The sequence below is a fragment of the Pelodiscus sinensis genome, chromosome 14 (assembly GCF_049634645.1).
Source record: "Pelodiscus sinensis isolate JC-2024 chromosome 14, ASM4963464v1, whole genome shotgun sequence".
Taxonomy (NCBI): domain Eukaryota; kingdom Metazoa; phylum Chordata; order Testudines; family Trionychidae; genus Pelodiscus; species Pelodiscus sinensis.
The window spans coordinates 43,813,803-43,831,398 of NC_134724.1; the positions used below are offsets into that span (position 1 = coordinate 43,813,803).

The 17,596-nt window shown below is 41.6% G+C and overlaps 1 protein-coding gene across 4 annotated transcripts in view; it reads left to right on the forward strand.

Annotated features, from left to right (window-relative positions):
• The window catches only part of TRPM1 (transient receptor potential cation channel subfamily M member 1), a 159,416-nt gene that overhangs the window by 85,107 nt on the left and 56,713 nt on the right, over positions 1-17,596 (forward strand). For all 4 annotated transcript variants that reach the window (XM_075897707.1, XM_075897708.1, XM_075897710.1 and 1 more), the window contains 6 exons: positions 5,644-5,723; positions 6,810-7,005; positions 8,362-8,575; positions 10,881-11,005; positions 12,080-12,251; positions 17,208-17,382. In XM_075897707.1, coding sequence (XP_075753822.1) covers positions 5,644-5,723; positions 6,810-7,005; positions 8,362-8,575; positions 10,881-11,005; positions 12,080-12,251; positions 17,208-17,382 — 962 coding nt within the window. The remainder of the gene's footprint in view (positions 1-5,643; positions 5,724-6,809; positions 7,006-8,361; positions 8,576-10,880; positions 11,006-12,079; positions 12,252-17,207; positions 17,383-17,596) is intronic.

Here is a 17,596-nt window from a genome sequence, read left to right on the forward strand (position 1 = left end):
ACGATCTGCATGGCCTCCCCCCACCCCTATGCTCCTGGGAGCTGAGAGCCATGCGGACTCCCCATTCCCTGAACCTCCAGCCCTCTCACACGCACACCTTTGGCCAAGACCCCACCCCCTCAGCCAAGACTCCGCACCCCCAGCCCACTCACTCATACCCCCTAAGCTGAGATCTTACACCTCCAGCCCCTTCACACAGCCCCTCCACCAAGACCGTGCACCTAGGGTTGCCAGATGGTTGAAACAAAAATACCAAACACTCCCCCCCCCCCCCAAAAAAAAAACCACCGGGAAAGAATTCTGTTGAAGGAAAAAAGGGGGAGAGAGACCTAAGTTGTTGAGCAAAAAAAATTTAAAAAAATAAAACAGCATTGAAACAGCATGTCCCCTTTAAGAGTGAGTGCAGGGATAGGAACAAGGGAGCGGTTGAGCACTAAGAGCCAGGGGAAGCATTGCTTTCCCTTGGTCAGCAGCCATTTTGTGCTGGCAGCCTTGAAGAACCAGGTAAGCATGGGGGCTGGGTGTGTTGGGAGCTGCAGGAGACTCGGGGGGGGGGGGGGCGGGAGGCCGGGTACTGAGTGTTTGTAGGGTTGCCAGGTGCCCGGCATTTTTGCCTCCTGGCCGGGGAAAAAGTCAGAAAATCCTGAACATTTTAGGTGTCCGATATTCTCTGAATTTTTTTACCGGACAGGAGGCGAAAATACCGGACCGTCCGGGTGAACACAGGACACCTGGCAACCCTACTTGCACCCTCACGCACCCCCTCCACTGAGAACTGCACCCCCAGCTTCCTCCCTCACCCTTCCGCCAAGACCCTGTATCCCCAGCCTGCTCCTGAACCCTCCCCTCTGGTCAGACACCCTGCCCCCAGCCTGCTCCTGCACCCTCCCCCGTCCAGACACCTACCCCCGTCCCCGAGAGAGGGGTTGGCAAGTGTAGCAAGCTGTGGGCACAACCCCCTAGTATATATATGTAAAAAGTACAGGTCCAGATCCTCACTCATACCAATGGGGAAAGCTCCGTAAACATCAGTGGAAAATTGACGTTGCTTCATTGTCGTCAGTAGAGCTATATCAGCTTACACCAACTGAAGTCCCCTAGTTTATTAAGTTGTGTATTGAAGCAATTTATTATAGGGAGGGTCAGCATAAAATAAAAAACTGCCGGAAGGTCATTCTTTCAGGAAATATAGCCACACTGTAGAACACAAAGACCGATTGCAATGTGCTGCAGAATAGCTTATTCCCAAATAATCGTGTAGTGTAGATGTAGCCTTCTAGATGGGTTACTTTATTCTTACATCTCCTCCTCTGCTGGCTCAGCTAATTTATACAAAACTCTGGTACCAGTGTTGTTTGCTGTCTTTACAGAAAACTTCAATGAGAGCTTTGGTCAAGTAAGGACTGAGGATTAAGCCTTGTAATTGTTTACTCGGACTTTCCAAAACAGCCCAAATCACGTTTGTTTCCTTTAACCAGCCAGCTGGAAGGACATAGGATTTCCTCCTCAGGACACCTATCAAACATGAATAATGTTTACTAATTTACTAGTGCTATACATCTCTGGTCCTGTACCTACCTTTCTCTGAGTATGAGCAGCAGGTTCTCCGTGCATAGCAGAAAAGGACAGTTGGCTTTTCTAACATTAATTATTCTTCAAGTGTATTATTAACTGGTTAACTATTGAGCAAATTTAGAAGGCCTCGGTCATATTACCTGCATGGTCTACATACTAAACAACAGTGGTCTCCATTCTCACTGCAGGATTCAAGACATCTTATTGATGGCAGTGGGAACTCCTCAAAACCCTGTGGTGGGAGAATGAATCCCAATATATTAATTAATGTTCTTTCTAGACATAGAAGTAGATTTGAGGCTGGGAGCCAAGAATTAGCAAAGATTTCATTTTGTTTTGTTTTACTTTTAATTGAAGAGATTGTCAGGTTTCACAAAGCATAATAAATATGGCACTGAGTATCTGAATTGCATCTTTCCAAGATTCAGTTTTGGTTAGAGCATTTTGTGTTTGTAATATTAAGCAGTTTTGAACTTTGGGATGTTCAACGAGTTTAGGTCTCCCACGCTTGTGTTTCTTACAGATCAATAGAAAGCCTGAAGAGAGTTTTAGTGGTATGATCTTGCTGGTAATACCTATTTGTTTTTCAGCATAAATACACCCTCTGGCTCTTGGCCTGAAAACTGTAGTTAATCTGTCATAATCCTTTCAAAATTCTTCTCTTCAGAGGCTGTTGAAAATACTTAGCTTTTCCAAACTCACTAGGGACAGTATGTATGCTTATATTTTTCTCAAGAAACCAAATACGTTACCATCCAGCGTGATCGTAGCAACTTTTCAGAATTCTGCAGAATCCACATCAAATAAGTGGGTAAGGTGCCTATTTTCTGACAGTGGATGTGTCTGCTTAAGTATTTGTACTGGATTATAATCAAACCCTGCGTAAGAAGATTAAAAAGACAAGGGCAGTGAAACTTCAAAGACTGACCGAACACGCTTTGTGAGTTTTTATTCTGTTGATCTGTAATGCCTGCTTTTCCCTTCCTCTCATTAGCATTGAAAAATAAGCCAACAGTGCGTCCTATGTTATTTTGTATGTGGTGCATTTGAAGTGTGGGTGTGCAATGCTTTTTTTAGTGCAGTGGCAGAAAACAGACTTTATTAAAAATAGCTATAATATAATGAATGCACAGCTGGGAATTCAGATAGACCATAGCGCTCACGTTAGAAACGTAATTGCAAAACATTTCCTTTTAGATATAAATGAGGAACAAAGAACCTTAGACTTCATGGGTACATCTAAACTACATGGCTCCGTCGACAGAGCCATATAGCTTAGTCTACTCGACAAAGGGAAATGAAGCAGCGATTTAAATAATCGCCGCTTCGTTTAAATCAAAATGGCCTCCACGCTGTGCCGATCAGCTGTTTGTCGGCACAGCGCCGCAGTCTAGATCTGCCGACCCCAGAACCCTTTGTCGGCAGATCCTGTAAGCCTCGTTTCACAAGGCATAAAGGATCTGCCAACAAAGGGTTCTGGGGTTGGCAGATCCCTGTCTAGACTGTGGCACTGTGCCGACAAACAGCTGATCGGCACAGCATGGTGGCCATTTTGATTTAAATGAAGCAGGGATTATTTAAATCGCTGCTTCATTTCCCTTTGTCGTCCTGCCTCATCTACATGGCTCCGTCAACGGAGCCATGTAGTCTAGACACACCCCCTGGCGTTGCCCCAAATGGTGTAGACAAGTACAGCACGGGTGAACGTGAAACGGGTTGCTAGAGCAGTGGCAGGCAACTATCCGGGTTCGTTATGTGGCCCTTGAGACATTTTGTTTTCCTTTGCCCATGCACAGGGCTGCCAGATTTTTCTGGTTTCCGTCCACGTAGGTTTTTTCCTACTGGTAATACTAAAGAGAAATGCACATAAAGCAAAGGCATGTTAAGTGAGGTGCACACTGATTGTGCACAGCATTGACTGTGAGAGCCGTGCGCTCCCTTCTGCATCTGCTATTGTCCAATCAGCACACCCCACAAATTCACAAGCACAGTTAGCGAAAACTATCCGGTCCCGGGAGATCATCTTGGTTACAACATTCTTATGGCCCACTGAAATGACAGAGAACTACCCATGTGACTCACTCACTAGCCTGGATTGCCCATCGCTTTGTTAGAGATACATGATTTATCTCTTCTGAGAGAATGGTTATGTGCATGTGCCCGGATTTATCTTATACAAAAAAGGACAAGTCCAGTGAAAAATATTGTTGAATCTGTATCATAAAACACCAGTACCCATACACATGAACAATGGCAAAACATGCTACTGAACTGGAAAACTGGTTGTGTTGGCTGTAATCACTAGGCTTGTCAGCCTCACAGAGCCACGTTTCATCTATCATTCAGTCTGTGGTGCTCACAGCTTGCCAATGGTTGCTTCAGGAAGATTGACCATTTCAAAATGAAGATAGCAGCAATATGTTACAGTGATGGCGCAGAAAAATAAAAGGAATGGATTTTACACTGTTGATTCAAAACCACCAGTTGTCATGGGCTCCAAAATGCTGGCTGCTGCCAAGAGCACGATGTTTTCAAAGTTATTGTGATGTTTAAAAAGGGAACATTGAATTGGATTGTGGATTTTTGGAGAGAGAAAACCTGAAGCCTGGAAAACGCAACAAAGAGTTGTTTCTTCAGATTGGAACCGTCAGTAGGAGGGCCCTTCAAACTTCTTATCTGGTATTTGTGCAGACCTGCAATTGCAAAAAGTCACTTACAGAAAATCTTAGGCATTCCTTCATAATATATATGTTTTCAAAAGTTACAGAGGCTGTGAAACAGCTATGTTTCCTCATATAGCTCTGGTCTTATGCCATAAAATCAGCAAACTGTTTGCAAAATGCAGAAAAAGTGATTACATAGTCATTCAGTTTCATCGCTATCCATTGTCTTTGATGCCACAAACCTTTGAGCTATGTTTCCATTGGTACTATTGCAAAAGACTTGCTGTCTTGTAAAGCTGTGCCAAACACATGTAAGGAGAATGTTTATTTAAAAAATTAAGAAAACAAATATTTCCATGTTCCTTGGGAGCGGCATATTGCAATTGACGTGGATAGTGCAAAGCAATGTCTGGAAAGGGATGCGTCTCTAGGCGATTCTGACGCACAGCACTGTATCTAATGCCTGAGGGCTGCTCTGCTTCAAATTCCTGATGCTAAGAAATACCTGTAAGCTTGTTCCATGTGGTTCATGAAGCTGTAGTGAATTCCATTAAGTGCTGCCTAATGCATTGTTGACTTTTGCAATGTTCTATGATGGTATGGGTTGCAAGCAACTCCTATCAAAATAAAGGGAAGTAACCCTTACTTGATCCATTGATAACTTGACTGTTGGAAATGAGAGCAAAATTACAGCCTTTCCTGAATGGCCAGCTGTCACTCCTGGTTGGTTATTTAAGTAATTATTCTTTGCTAGCATGCTTGTGCCTCTGTGGGCACTTTAGTGAAGTGAACTCATCTCTCCAGGAACAGAATATGAATTTCATCCAGAAGACAGGCTTAGCTCTATCCTTGAATTGTGACTCTGGTTAACATTTTGTACCTCTTCACAATCAAAACAAAGATTTGCCTGCTCATGGCTGAGGTGGTGGATTTTGAAAAAGAGGATCACAAGCCCAGAGTTTAGGAAGCTGTGGTGGGTAGCTTTTTTTGAGCTGCACTGCATTCTTTTTCAACTCTAACTGAACTATGTTGCTGCAATGGATTTTCTAATTGCAGTGCACCGAACCATGGCATTGTTTCACTCATGTTCCGTTTGTGTTTGAAAAACATTGTGAACTTCTGATGATGTGTTCTGGTTTACGTTCACCGAGAAAATGGTGCACACAATTCCAATTTATCTTTAGTAAGTAGCATCATTCTTCCCCGCTTCCACTACACCACCATGCCTGGGTAGAAGAGATCGTATTTTCCCTGCTATAATTTAAGGAGTCTAGCCTCCTGAAATGCATATTGTAAATATCTCATAGCTTTGATGGCCAAATATTTCAAGAAAGAAACTAAGCTGTAAACATTTTGCTGTATCAGCCACTCAGCAACTATATCAATGTCTTATTTCTTATTTCAGGGTCAAAAGGCTTGGATTGAGAAGACCTTTTCAAAAAGAGAATGCATCTACATAATTGCCAACAACAAAGATGTTAACAGGTGACAAATGTTAAGCTTTTACTTTAGTAGATTAAACACTAATTATCACAGAAGTCAGTGGAATTCTCTGAATTCCTATGATGTAGCTGAGTGCTGATTTGTATTCATTATCCTTGACTGAAAGAAGGCAAGGGAGCAAAAGTGAGACAGCAGGTTTGTCCACACAGAGCAGTAGTGTACACTGGGCTGGAGGGAGAAGAGATTTCTAAAAAAAATCCTACAGTAATATGCTGCTCATTATCTTGTCCATGTAGAAATGGATGGAGTACACTAAAAGTACCATAGTGTGCTTTAATATAGTACTGTTTGAGACCACCAGGATCTACACAGTGTGACACAGTAAGGTGCTTTAGAAATCCTCCTAAAGTGCATTACTCCATTGGGTAGACAAGCTCATGCATTTGCTTGCTCTGCCTAGAACAGAAGGAAAGGAGCAGAGAGGAGCCCCAGACTGGAAGAATGGAATGAGTGAGTGTTAGGGGAAGAAGATGGAGATGAGGCCAGAGACGCAAAATGTAGCAAATCCTTAGAGGTTTCATTAAATGAGAACCCAACTTTCATTGGATTCTGAGACCGATAAGAAGCCAAGAGAAGGGGGTAATCCTAGCTCCTGAAGCAAGGCAGTAGCATTGTCTCATTGTGCTGCATGTAGTAGTGTGATAGTGTTACTGCTCTTGTACTATCACTTGGCTAAATTGTGTCCTGCTTGGGTAGCTGCCCAGAGATGGAAGGGGTTAAAGGTGCCCTTTCATGCTCTTGTACAGATTACCTACACTGTGGGTAGCAGCAGAAATAGGGAGACGGACTCTGCCCAGCTACTGTTTTCCCCTGGCAAAGGAACCAGCCAGTCAGGCCCTATCCTCTGAAAAAGTGGGTTTCATTGTGTGCCTAGGTATGGCTCATAGAAGGTATTTCAATGACTTGCAGAAAGTCCTAGAAGCTAGATACAAAATAGGTAGGTTCATTTGTGTCTGAAATCTAATGTTTTTGTTTCTGGTGAAATTTGGTTATTTTTTTAAGGGGGACACAATCAGATATTGGTGACAATATGTTCATCGTCCGTGCCAAATCTAATTTTGGTTTCAGGTGCTGCTGTGGCCAGCTTATTAGTCAACACATTCCAATTCCTGCAAGTACAGCGACTAACAAAAATGGAGAGGAAACAAAGCAATTGGAACCTCAGCCAGAAAAATGGTCTGTCAGTAAGCACACCCAAACATGTCCAACAGATGCCTATGGAAATCTTGAGTTCCAGGGAGGTGGACATTCAAATAAGGCCATGGTAAGGAATGGAACACATCCTGTACAAACATCTGTCATCTAGATCCCCACCTCACTGAGGGCCTCATCCAAGCTTGACAATGTTAGAGGCTAGAATCCTGTGTCTTTCAGAAAAGTGGGTATAATACACGTAGCTGCAGTCCAAGCTTTCCCACTGAAGCATTCCTCTGTGCCAGGTCTCTGTTCTAGAAGGAGCCACTCATGAAGTTGGTGCCTGTGCACTTTTATCCCGCGGCCTCTCTCTTTTCGACTGCCAAGTGAAATATTCTGGGGGTTCAAAGGAGAACAACATATAGCAAAACTAAAAAAAGTTACAGAAAATAAACACGTGTAGTTCTCCTATCCACATGTAATAAAATGTCAGTAGTTTAAAAAAATAGATCATGATTTTAGAAGTAAATCTAATATAAAAATGAGTAGTCCTGTGGCACAGGACTGCTTATTGTTTTCCAGCTTACAGATTAACATGGCTACCCCTCTGAGACTTTATAATATAAAAAGCAATGCTTACATTGGTAGAAAAACTAACAAAACAGTGAAATAGGATAAAATGTTGCATAAGCCCATTACTGGCAGTATGGAGAAGGACTCTTGTTTGGTAGTTAAAACAGGATTGGATGAACCAAAAAAAACCCCGTGATCTTTTTAGAGAGGTAATTTCCCCCAGCTTAAATTCCTAACAAGAACTTCCCCTCTCCATGCCAAACTGGGGCTTTTAAAATAGTGGCCTCTTTTACCCATAGATCAAGATTCCAAGTCCGGAAGGAACCACTGCAACTATGTAGTGTGACTTCTCATATAACATGGGCCATAGAACTCCACATCAAAATTCCTAAAGCATGTCTTTTAAGAAAACATCCCGTTTTAATTTTAAAATTTGCCAGTGATGGAGAAACCACCACAATCCTTCATATCTTGCTCCATTGATTAATTTCTCTCATTTAATAGAATGCCAGTAGTTTAAAAAGAAATGCCATGATTTTTTAAGTAAATATAATATACTATATATTATAATATAGGTATTAAAAATGTACACCTTATTTCCAGTCTGAATTTATCTAGCTTCAACTTCCAGCATTAGATCATGCATTATATCTTTCTCTGCTAAACTATCCAATATTAATTTCCCATGTAATGAATGCCACATTCTCGGCTCCTCTACAATGGAGCAATGCAACTCAGGCTTACTAATTCTCCTCATTACCAGCAGTATAGAAACACTGGGAGACTTTGAAAAACATTAAAATCCTTCCTTGTGCACGTTAGATTTGTTGATTCCTCAGTTTTCAGTCAATGGAAGCTATTGCAAATAAAATAGCACCATAATATTAAGGCATTGCTCCCAACTATTTTGCAGTATATCCGTGTGTCGTATGACACGAAACCAGATTCTCTTCTTCATCTCATGGTGAAAGACTGGCAACTGGAACTTCCCAAGCTTTTAATCTCTGTTCATGGGGGCCTCCAGAATTTTGAATTGCAACCTAAATTGAAACAAGTATTTGGGAAAGGCCTGATCAAGGCTGCCATGACAACAGGAGCCTGGATTTTCACTGGAGGAGTTAGCACTGGTAAGAAATTACCATCTTCTGAATTGTACTTCTGGAGTAAATGTTTCTGCATATGGTCTTTCTTAGGCCAGGTCTCCACTACACGAGAAAAGTCGACTTCTGAGACACAATGTCAGCTTTGAGAATAGTGTAGCTGGGGTTAATATGTCTTAAGTAGGATTTCTGCAGTGTCCCTATTGTGGGAGCTCAATGGGAGAATTTGTCCCATCAACTTCCCTTACTCCTCACAACTGCCAGAAGTGCCAGAGTCAATGGGGAAGTCATCAACAGTAGATTTTGGTGGTCCTAGATCTTACAGGTTAGGAGGAGTTCTTGAACCAACAGACTGATAAACTCTCTCAAATACATAGTAGAAGATTGTCAAACCTGAATCATTCTCTTGGCTGTTCTCTGAACCCTCTCCAATTTTTTGAAATCCTTCTTCAATTCTGAACACTGGAACTGAATAAAGTTTTCCAGCAGTAATCATGCCAGTGCCAAAACCAGAGATCCTATAACCTGTCCTACTTCTATGCATGAGTCCCCTGTTTATACCACATTAACCCTTTTGGCCATAGCATTGGACTGGCAGCTCACGTTCAACTGAATATTCTTCATGATCCTCAGGTCTTTTGCAAAGGCATTGCTTCCTCCATCCTATAAACATAGCTTCTGCTGTTTGTTCCTCGATGTAATGACTTTATATTTGGCTGTATTGATTGTATAACTGATATGGTTAGGTGACACCATCACTGGACCTAACCATGTTAGTTATACGATCAAGGACACATATTCCTGTTCATCCAGAAATATAATTTATGCCATCATGTGCCAACAGTGTCCTTCTGCTATGTATATTGGACAGACTTCTCAGACACTTCGCCAAAGAATTAATGCCCACAAATCAGACATCTTCACAAGGAAAAACCTGTCAGTTTACATTTCAACCTACCTGGACATAGTCATAACGACCTTACTACATGCATCTTACTTCAAAGAGACTTTGACACCAGATTCTAGAGAGAAACTTCAGAACATTAATTCATGCTTAAATTTGACACTTTACGAATGGGCCTTAAAGATGCTAATTACCTTGCACATTATAAAGACAGCTTCCTCACTTATCACCCTTGATTAGCCATTTATTGACTTATAAACAGCTATTCCCTCCTTCCTTCTCCCTTGCCCCACCTTCTGTTCTAAATCTGATTTGTCAGTTCAATAATGTGTTCACTTTTTTATTGTATTCCTTTGGTATATATGGTCCTGCCATTTCTCTTTCAGTATATGATCTGAGGAAGTGGGTTTGGCCCACAAAAGCTCATCACCTATTAAACCATCTTGTTAGTTTTTAAAGTGCTACATAGTTTTTCCTTTTGATTTAGCAAGATCAGACTAACACGGTTACCTCTCTACTACTATTCAACAAAATAAAGAGACAATCTAGGATGAAGTGCAGTGTTATAATAAAGTTTTCACTCATTTCTCACATCTATATATATATATATATATATATATATATATATATATATATATTAGAGATTTGTGCATCTGTCTGTCTGTGAGTCCATCTGTCTGTATGCGAGTCTCCTTCTAAACCGTAAGAGCTAGGGCCACCAAATTCAGTATGCAAGAGAGGCTGGGAACCATGTCCTGGCCCTGGAAAGGGTTCAGCCCTGCAGGCTGCAGGGCGGGAGGGGGTTGCTGGAGGCTGGTGTTGACCCCTGGAGCTTCCCCTCCCTAGCAGACAGTCTGTAGGCCACAGGGAGGGGAAGTGCTGCAGGCAGAGAACGGTTCCGCAAGCCTGCCCCCACCACGGACAGGCTGCAAGCCACCGGAGCCTGCCCCCTCCCACTCTCATGGACAGCCTGCAGGCCATTCATTTTGTTTTCCCAAAAAAGATTGAGTTAAGGATACAAATATGCTGGGTAAATCTTCTAGTTTTTTAACATTTAAATGGACCTTATCAAATTGAAACTCATATTTCTCTGCAATGTCAAATATGCTATTTCTTTTAGTTACAAGTAGCACATAAGATTGCTGGAACTGAAAAAGGTTAGCAAAAACTTTTTGCTATTTTTTGTTTGTAAACAGATTAAGGGAGCTGAAAACTGTTTATAAAAGAAAAAAAATGTTTGTTTTTTATTTCAAAGTACATGATTTAAAGGATGCTTAATCAGAAACTAGAGTTTTCTGAGAACAGTTTAAAAAACGTGTGTGTCTTTCAAATACTGTGAAGTTTGAAAAAGAGTATGTAAGTACTTGTCAGCATTTCAGCATAAGCCTCTGAAGCATCAAGAATGAATTTAAATGAATTGTACCTTAGGAGTAATTCGCCATGTGGGAGATGCCTTGAAAGATCATTCATCCAAGTCCAGAGGACGAATCTGTGCCATAGGAATTGCACCATGGGGCATTGTGGAAAATAAAGAGGATCTGACTGGGAAAGATGTAAGTCTCTTCTCTTTAAGAAAATTCTCATGTAATGGGCTATCAACTGTGTAACAAAATGCCTACTTCATCTTTTTGCACTTCTTGTGTATTTTCGTATTTCCATTTCCAGCATATTTTTAGAACTGAAATGAATGTACATTGTTGTAACTAATTCTCAGTCTGATTCTGCTCCAAATGTTTTGCTGAGGAAAGGAGGAAAAAGGTAACAGTGGTAGAGGTATTTGCTCTATGTACAAAGAGGAAAGGAAGAAGGTGAAGTTGATAACTTACCTTTAGTCTCTCAATGGAGACATGAGAGAAGGTCTAATTGTCATCAGTATCCTAAGGGTTAATAGATGTTGGCTGATTATAGTTTTGAATTCCAGCATATTGCACGTGATTCTGTGACCTCCAATAGCTACTGTTGATGGCACAAAGGACAATTCATGCAATCTATGAAGCTCATTCTGTTTTCTGCACAGTCACAAATATAATAGATGTGTTATATGTAGACACTTCTAGGAATCTGATTCCTCTTGAGAACAGTTTTTTAATAAAGATATACTTATGTTGTATGTATTTCATCTGCTGCCCTTTCAGTACAAAATAAGTATAGCGTGTGTAGCTAAAGAGGTACTATTTTAGTGCAGGTAGCAAGGGCCTGTTTTTGTGTACTGGAAAGTGTTGAGTTCTAACCCCGATGCTTTATGCTGAAATTTTTGTAGAAATCCTTGGTGCCCATACATGAGCTACACAGATTTGCACTCAGCAGCTGAACATGAATTACTCAGGGCTCCAGGTGTTCAGAAGAAAATGTTGTCAAATTGGGTGAGGGAACTACACAAGACAGTGGTTACGGAGAAGGTGTTTTTAGCATTTGTAAAGGAGCAAGTGAGAGATCCTTTAGTTACTGGTCAGACAGCTAAAGACAGGCTGTTCTGTATTTCAGATTATAAAGGCCTCTATTGTTAGAGTCTCTTCTTGGTGCTGCATGTTATTATGTTGAAAATTGTGGCTTTGGGTTTGTCACATGTGTCTATAGTAGCAAGTAAAGCCTTTTTCTTCATCTTTATGCATGCATCCTTTTGACAGGTATCAAGAGTTTATCAAACAATGTCAAATCCTCTAAGCAAGCTCTGTGTTCTCAACAGTTCTCATACACACTTCATTCTAGCGGACAACGGCACACTTGGTAAATATGGAGCTGAAGTTAAATTGCGACGTCAACTGGAAAAACACATCTCCCTTCAGAAAATTAACACACGTAAGTGCAGTGGGAGACATCAGACAAACTGTGAACATGAATGAAGTGGATTTTTTTTAAAAAACTTGTATTGGACTGAAATTTAGATTTTTGTACCAGCGACTGAAACTTGATCAGGTCAGTGTTAACTGGAACAACAATATGTGTTGTCTGGATTGCTAACAAAGAAGGCTTGAATCTAATAGGATGGGAAACATAGCAGAGTAAACAGTGAGAAGTTCTGTGGCACCTTATAGACTAACAGATTTAACAGATTTGTTGCGCATAAGCTTTCGTGGGCAAAGACCCACTTTGTCTGACGAAGTGGGTCTTTGCCCACGAAAGCTTATGCTGCAACAAATCTGTTAGTCTGTAAGGTGCCACAGGACTTCTCATTGTTTATGCAGATTCAGACTAACATGGCTACCTCTCTGATACATAGCAGAGTCAGGATCAGGAAAAGGAAGAAGGGAAGGTGAAGAATAAGAGAGAGATGGGAATTCAGTGGAACAAGACTTTAAATGAAAGAGGCTCATGAAGGAAAACAAAGAAAGATATTTTGCCTACTTCTAGCCAGTGTTCAGAGACCTCACTGAATACCCACCAAAGAATAATACTGTACTTCATCAAATTCCAGTTAACCAGCATACTGTGAATCTCTGTGGTCCCTGTTCGTAAGAGTCTGTGCTAACACTTTCTTTTGATTTGAGTTGGTATCCCTTGAGTTCCACCTTGAATTTCACAGTAAAAATTCTGCAACTCTTCCAATGAAAGTAATCAGAGATTTGGATTTTAATGAATCTCTAAACTAGGCAAATCTCTCCTCCTTTAAGGGTTTTACGTGTAAAGTTTCATGAAGGACTGCAGTTTGTTTATTTCTTCCCCAGTATTCATTTCTAAATTATTTATCAGGTGCAGTTTATGTGATTTCTCTCAAGACTTGATCAGGGATTTCTTTCTTTATTGAAACTTCTGTAACATCCTGATCGCCAAAAAGAAAATAGATAAATGAGAGAACTAACTGGGTTGGTTTTTCTGTGGTTGCCCATCAGTAATTCATTTTATTCTAAATAATGCATAGTGATTGAATAATATCTCAAAAGAGGAGGAGGATTTCGGAATCAGAAACAAGGGAAAATGAAAACTGTATTGATAGATATGTCAGCTTTAATTTTTTTCTGCTGCCTCTTCAGACATATCATTGAAGCTTGAGTCTTTTGAGCTTATTATCAGAGGAATGGAAATGAGGATACTTTTAAAATAACAATAAAAAACCTTAATTGGGTCTCTGGAGTTTGAGAATTTAGCAGTCGCCAGGTATGGATTCCTAATCTCTGGCAGGCTTGACATTATTCAATTTTATCCAATAAATATTAATAGTCATTGATTTTTCCCCTATCCCAAAAATCAGAGTGAGGAAAAACACCATCATGAATAATTAATGCTACTTTATAAGTAGTCTGTGATCTCGTTTGGTATGTGGAGTGGGGATATGAGAAAGACGAGAGAGAAGTTACAATGAAATAATATTATTTTGAGCCCTATCTGGATACAAAGTTTGTATCTGCATCTGATACACAGATAAAAAAGCAGATCTTCACAGATTTGCAGGGCTATGATTATTTTCTTTTTCTGATATCCCCTAAATTCATGAAGGTCGTATGAAGTATTTGAAATCTTTCTAAAACCAGGGTTTTGTAAAAATAAACTTTGGTTTTGATGTGAATTTCAGGGAACATGGAGATTTGGAGTCAGAAAATCTGGTTTTACATAAATAAGATGATTTTTATTTTTGCACCTCTTAAGAATCTCAGCTTCTATTAGTGGGCCAATTTTTTCTCTCAGTTGCAGCCAGATGGCCAGTGCTTTTCAAATAAAAGAGAAGAGGAGGGAACTTGACTTATTACTTTCCAAATAAACAACTATTTGTCTGAGCAAAGGGGGCTTTTTAATTTCAAGTTTGCAAAAATAATGTGATGACTTTAAAAAATTATTAAAAATAAAACTCCTTCCTGTACTTGAATTGAATCTTAATCTTTTTTGTCTCAAGTAATGCTGATAGCCAGTGGGGCCAACAGCCACCTCAGGAGCAAGGGGAGGGTTTGGGGGTGGGGGCGGGGCATCCAGCCCCAGCTATAGTGGCAGTGGTGGTGCCCAGGGCTGTTTGCATCACCAGGCCCCATGGCAACTTCCCTCTTTGCTCTGCCTGTTCCCTCTTCAGCGGGCTTGTCTATAGCCACTGAGACATGCAGATTGTCATTCCTTAAATAACAGGAAATCAATTCAAAATACTGTTGGTATGGGGCATGTATAGCAGCTACTATTGGGGGTTTTCAGTGATCTTTAAAAATCAGAAGAACATAGTAGAGTGTCAGGTAAAAGCTAAAGCATCTGTGTTGTCCATTAGCTATCCAAACATCCTGGCTGCACTTTTGTCTTCTGCAGATGTGCTGGGAATGCAAAGCATCTGTGTCAGGGAGAAGGAAATTTAGGGCCACAGAGGCAAGATGTGCTATGTAACTTATTTTTATACACTTTTCCGGAGTTTGAGTTGCTTCTTTTTTTATGTAATTGGTGACTGATCATTTCTCCATCTATAAAACAAAAGTCGGGAATCTGAAAAAGTACAGGAGGTAACAGCATGCTCTGTGGGAAGGCTCAGTCCTGTTACTAGTGGCCTCGTAATTTAAAAATTACATCACTCCAAGTGGCACTGTTTGGCACCCTTGCTGGATGTCTGAACAGGGATATGAATGGATTTAATGGGCATAAAATCTGAACCAGTCTCTGGGATCCCACCAGATCAGAGAGAGGATACTTGGGGGGCTTGAGCTACCGCAGTTCATCCAGTGCCTGTTCTGCAGAGAGAGTAATTAAATCTACAGGGCTGCTGATGTGGTACTTTTCACAGTCTCTCAGTTAACTTGTACAAAATGAGACACACTCTTTATGAAAAGCTGATCGTTTTCCAGAATAAAGAACTTGTCTCCAATGCTCATGGTAGTGAAATCAGTCAATTTGCACCTAATGTTTTTTTTTTCCCCCTTGCATTTTTCTGAGTTGTATGCAATCATGTGACCAAGACTCCAGTGACCATGTGACTGTGGGCTTCCCTTTGTCATCCTATGCCTGGAGATCATAGTGAGGCAGGGACAGCAAAGGGTTGCTCAGCTGTCATCGCTTACATCGGCCAGCCATTTCAGCCTAATGATAAAAGAGCAAGTTCATGCTTCTAGCTAAAGAAAAAGCGTAACTGGATGCCATGCTGAGGACAACACGGTGTCAAAGTACCAAATGAGTCAAAAATAGGAAGGAGTGGATCCTTAAGGAATCCCATTTTGAGGCACTTGGAAGAGAGGAAAGTGATTAGGAATAGTCAGCATGGATTCACAAAGGGAAAGTCATGCCTGACCAATCTGATTAGCTTCTATGATGAGGTAACTGGCTCTGTGGACATGGGAAAATCAGCAGATGTGATATACCTTTAGCAAGGCTTTTGATACGGTCTCCCACAATATTCTTGCCAGGAAGTTAAGGGAATGTGGATTGGATAAATGGACGGTAAGATGGATAGAAAGATGGCTAGAAGGCTGGGCCCAGTGGGTAGTGATCAACGGCTCGATGTCAGGATGGCGGTCGGTTTCTAGCAGAGTGCCCCAAGGTTCGGTTCCAGGACTGGTTTTGTTCAATATCTTTATTAATGATCTGGATGAGGGGATGGATTGCACCCTCAGCAAGTTTGCAGATGACACTAAGCTGGGGGGAAAGGTAAATACGCTCGAGGGCAGAGATAGGGTCCAGAGTGACTTAGGCAAATAGGAGGATTGGGCCACAAGAAATCTGATGAGGTTCAACAAGGACAAGTGCAGAGTCCTGCACTTGGGACGGAAGAATCCCGAGCATTGGTACAGGCTGGGGACCAACCAGCTAAGTAGTAGTTCTGCAGAAAAGGACCTGGGGGCTACAGTGGATAAGAAGCCAAGAAGGCTAGTGGCATATTAGGGTGCTTTAGGAGGAGCATTGTCAGCAGATCCAGAGAAGTGATTATTCCCCTTCATTCGGTTCTGGTGAAGCCACATCTGGAGAATTGTGTCCAGTTCTGGGCCCCCCAACTACAAAAAGGATGTGGACGCATTGGAGAGGGTCCAGCGGAGGGCAACCAAAATGATTAGGGGCTGGAGCATATGACCTTTGAGAAGAGGCTGAAGGAGTTGGGTCTGTTTAGTCTGCAGAAGCGAAGAGTGAGGGGGGATTTGAGAGCAGCCTTCAACTTCCTGAAGGGAGGTTCCAAAGAGGATGGAGAGAGGCTGTTCTCGGTAGTGACAGATGGCAGAACAAGGAGGAATGGTCTCAAGTTGTGGTGGGAGAGGTCCGGGTTGGATATTAAGAACAATTATTTCACTAGGAGAGTGATGAAGCACTGGATGGGTTACCTAGGGAAGTAGTGGAGTCTTCATCTCTAGAGATGTTTGTCTCGGTTTGACAAAGCCCTGGCTGGGTTGATTTAGTTGCGATTGGTCCTGCCTAGAGCAGGGGGCTGGACTTGATGACCTTCTGAGGTCTCTTCCAGCTCTATGATTCTATGAGACAAAACCCTTGAGCCATTAGAATATTAATTGGGGTAATAAGGCATTAGGGTTACTATAGCTGATCTAGTCGCAGATGGATTTTAACAAGATTCCCATGCAGTTGAGATTGCCAAACAGATCACCTACCACATGCGTGAATCAATAGAAGTAAGTAACAGGACCAAAGAATGTCAGCGGGGAGATGTTTTTCTTTCTTTCTTTTGGGGGTGTGCAGAAACATGGGAGAGATCTTTCAAGCCACCGCCCAATCCTGCTCACCCTCCATTTCTTTTTCTGAAACTTCTCCACTGCCATTACACAGAATTCAGACACATGCACAGCATTCCACTCTTTGAAACAGAGCCAGTGCTGTTACTTGGGTTTAATGACACACCTCTTTGTTTTGCAGGGCTGGGACAAGGTGTGCCTGTGGTTGGGTTGATAGTGGAAGGAGGTCCCAATGTGATCTCTATCGTCCTGGAATGTCTGCGAGAAGAGCCCCCTCTGCCCATTGTGATCTGTGATGGCAGTGGCCGAGCATCTGACATTCTGTCTTTTGCACACAAATATTCTGAGGAAGGGGGGTAAGATTCTGGGGATCATTACCAAGGCCGTGGATGGTCCAGGGCATTGGGGAAGGGGGTGGTACGACTCATTTTGCCTCTGTGTTGCCCGTAGAGGTGATTGAAAACATTGAAATGTTGATACAAGCGGCCATTCAAGTTACAAACATGAGTTTTAGAAACAAAAGGGATACAATTCTCACAAAAGCAGCGAGGAGTCCTGTAGCACCTTATA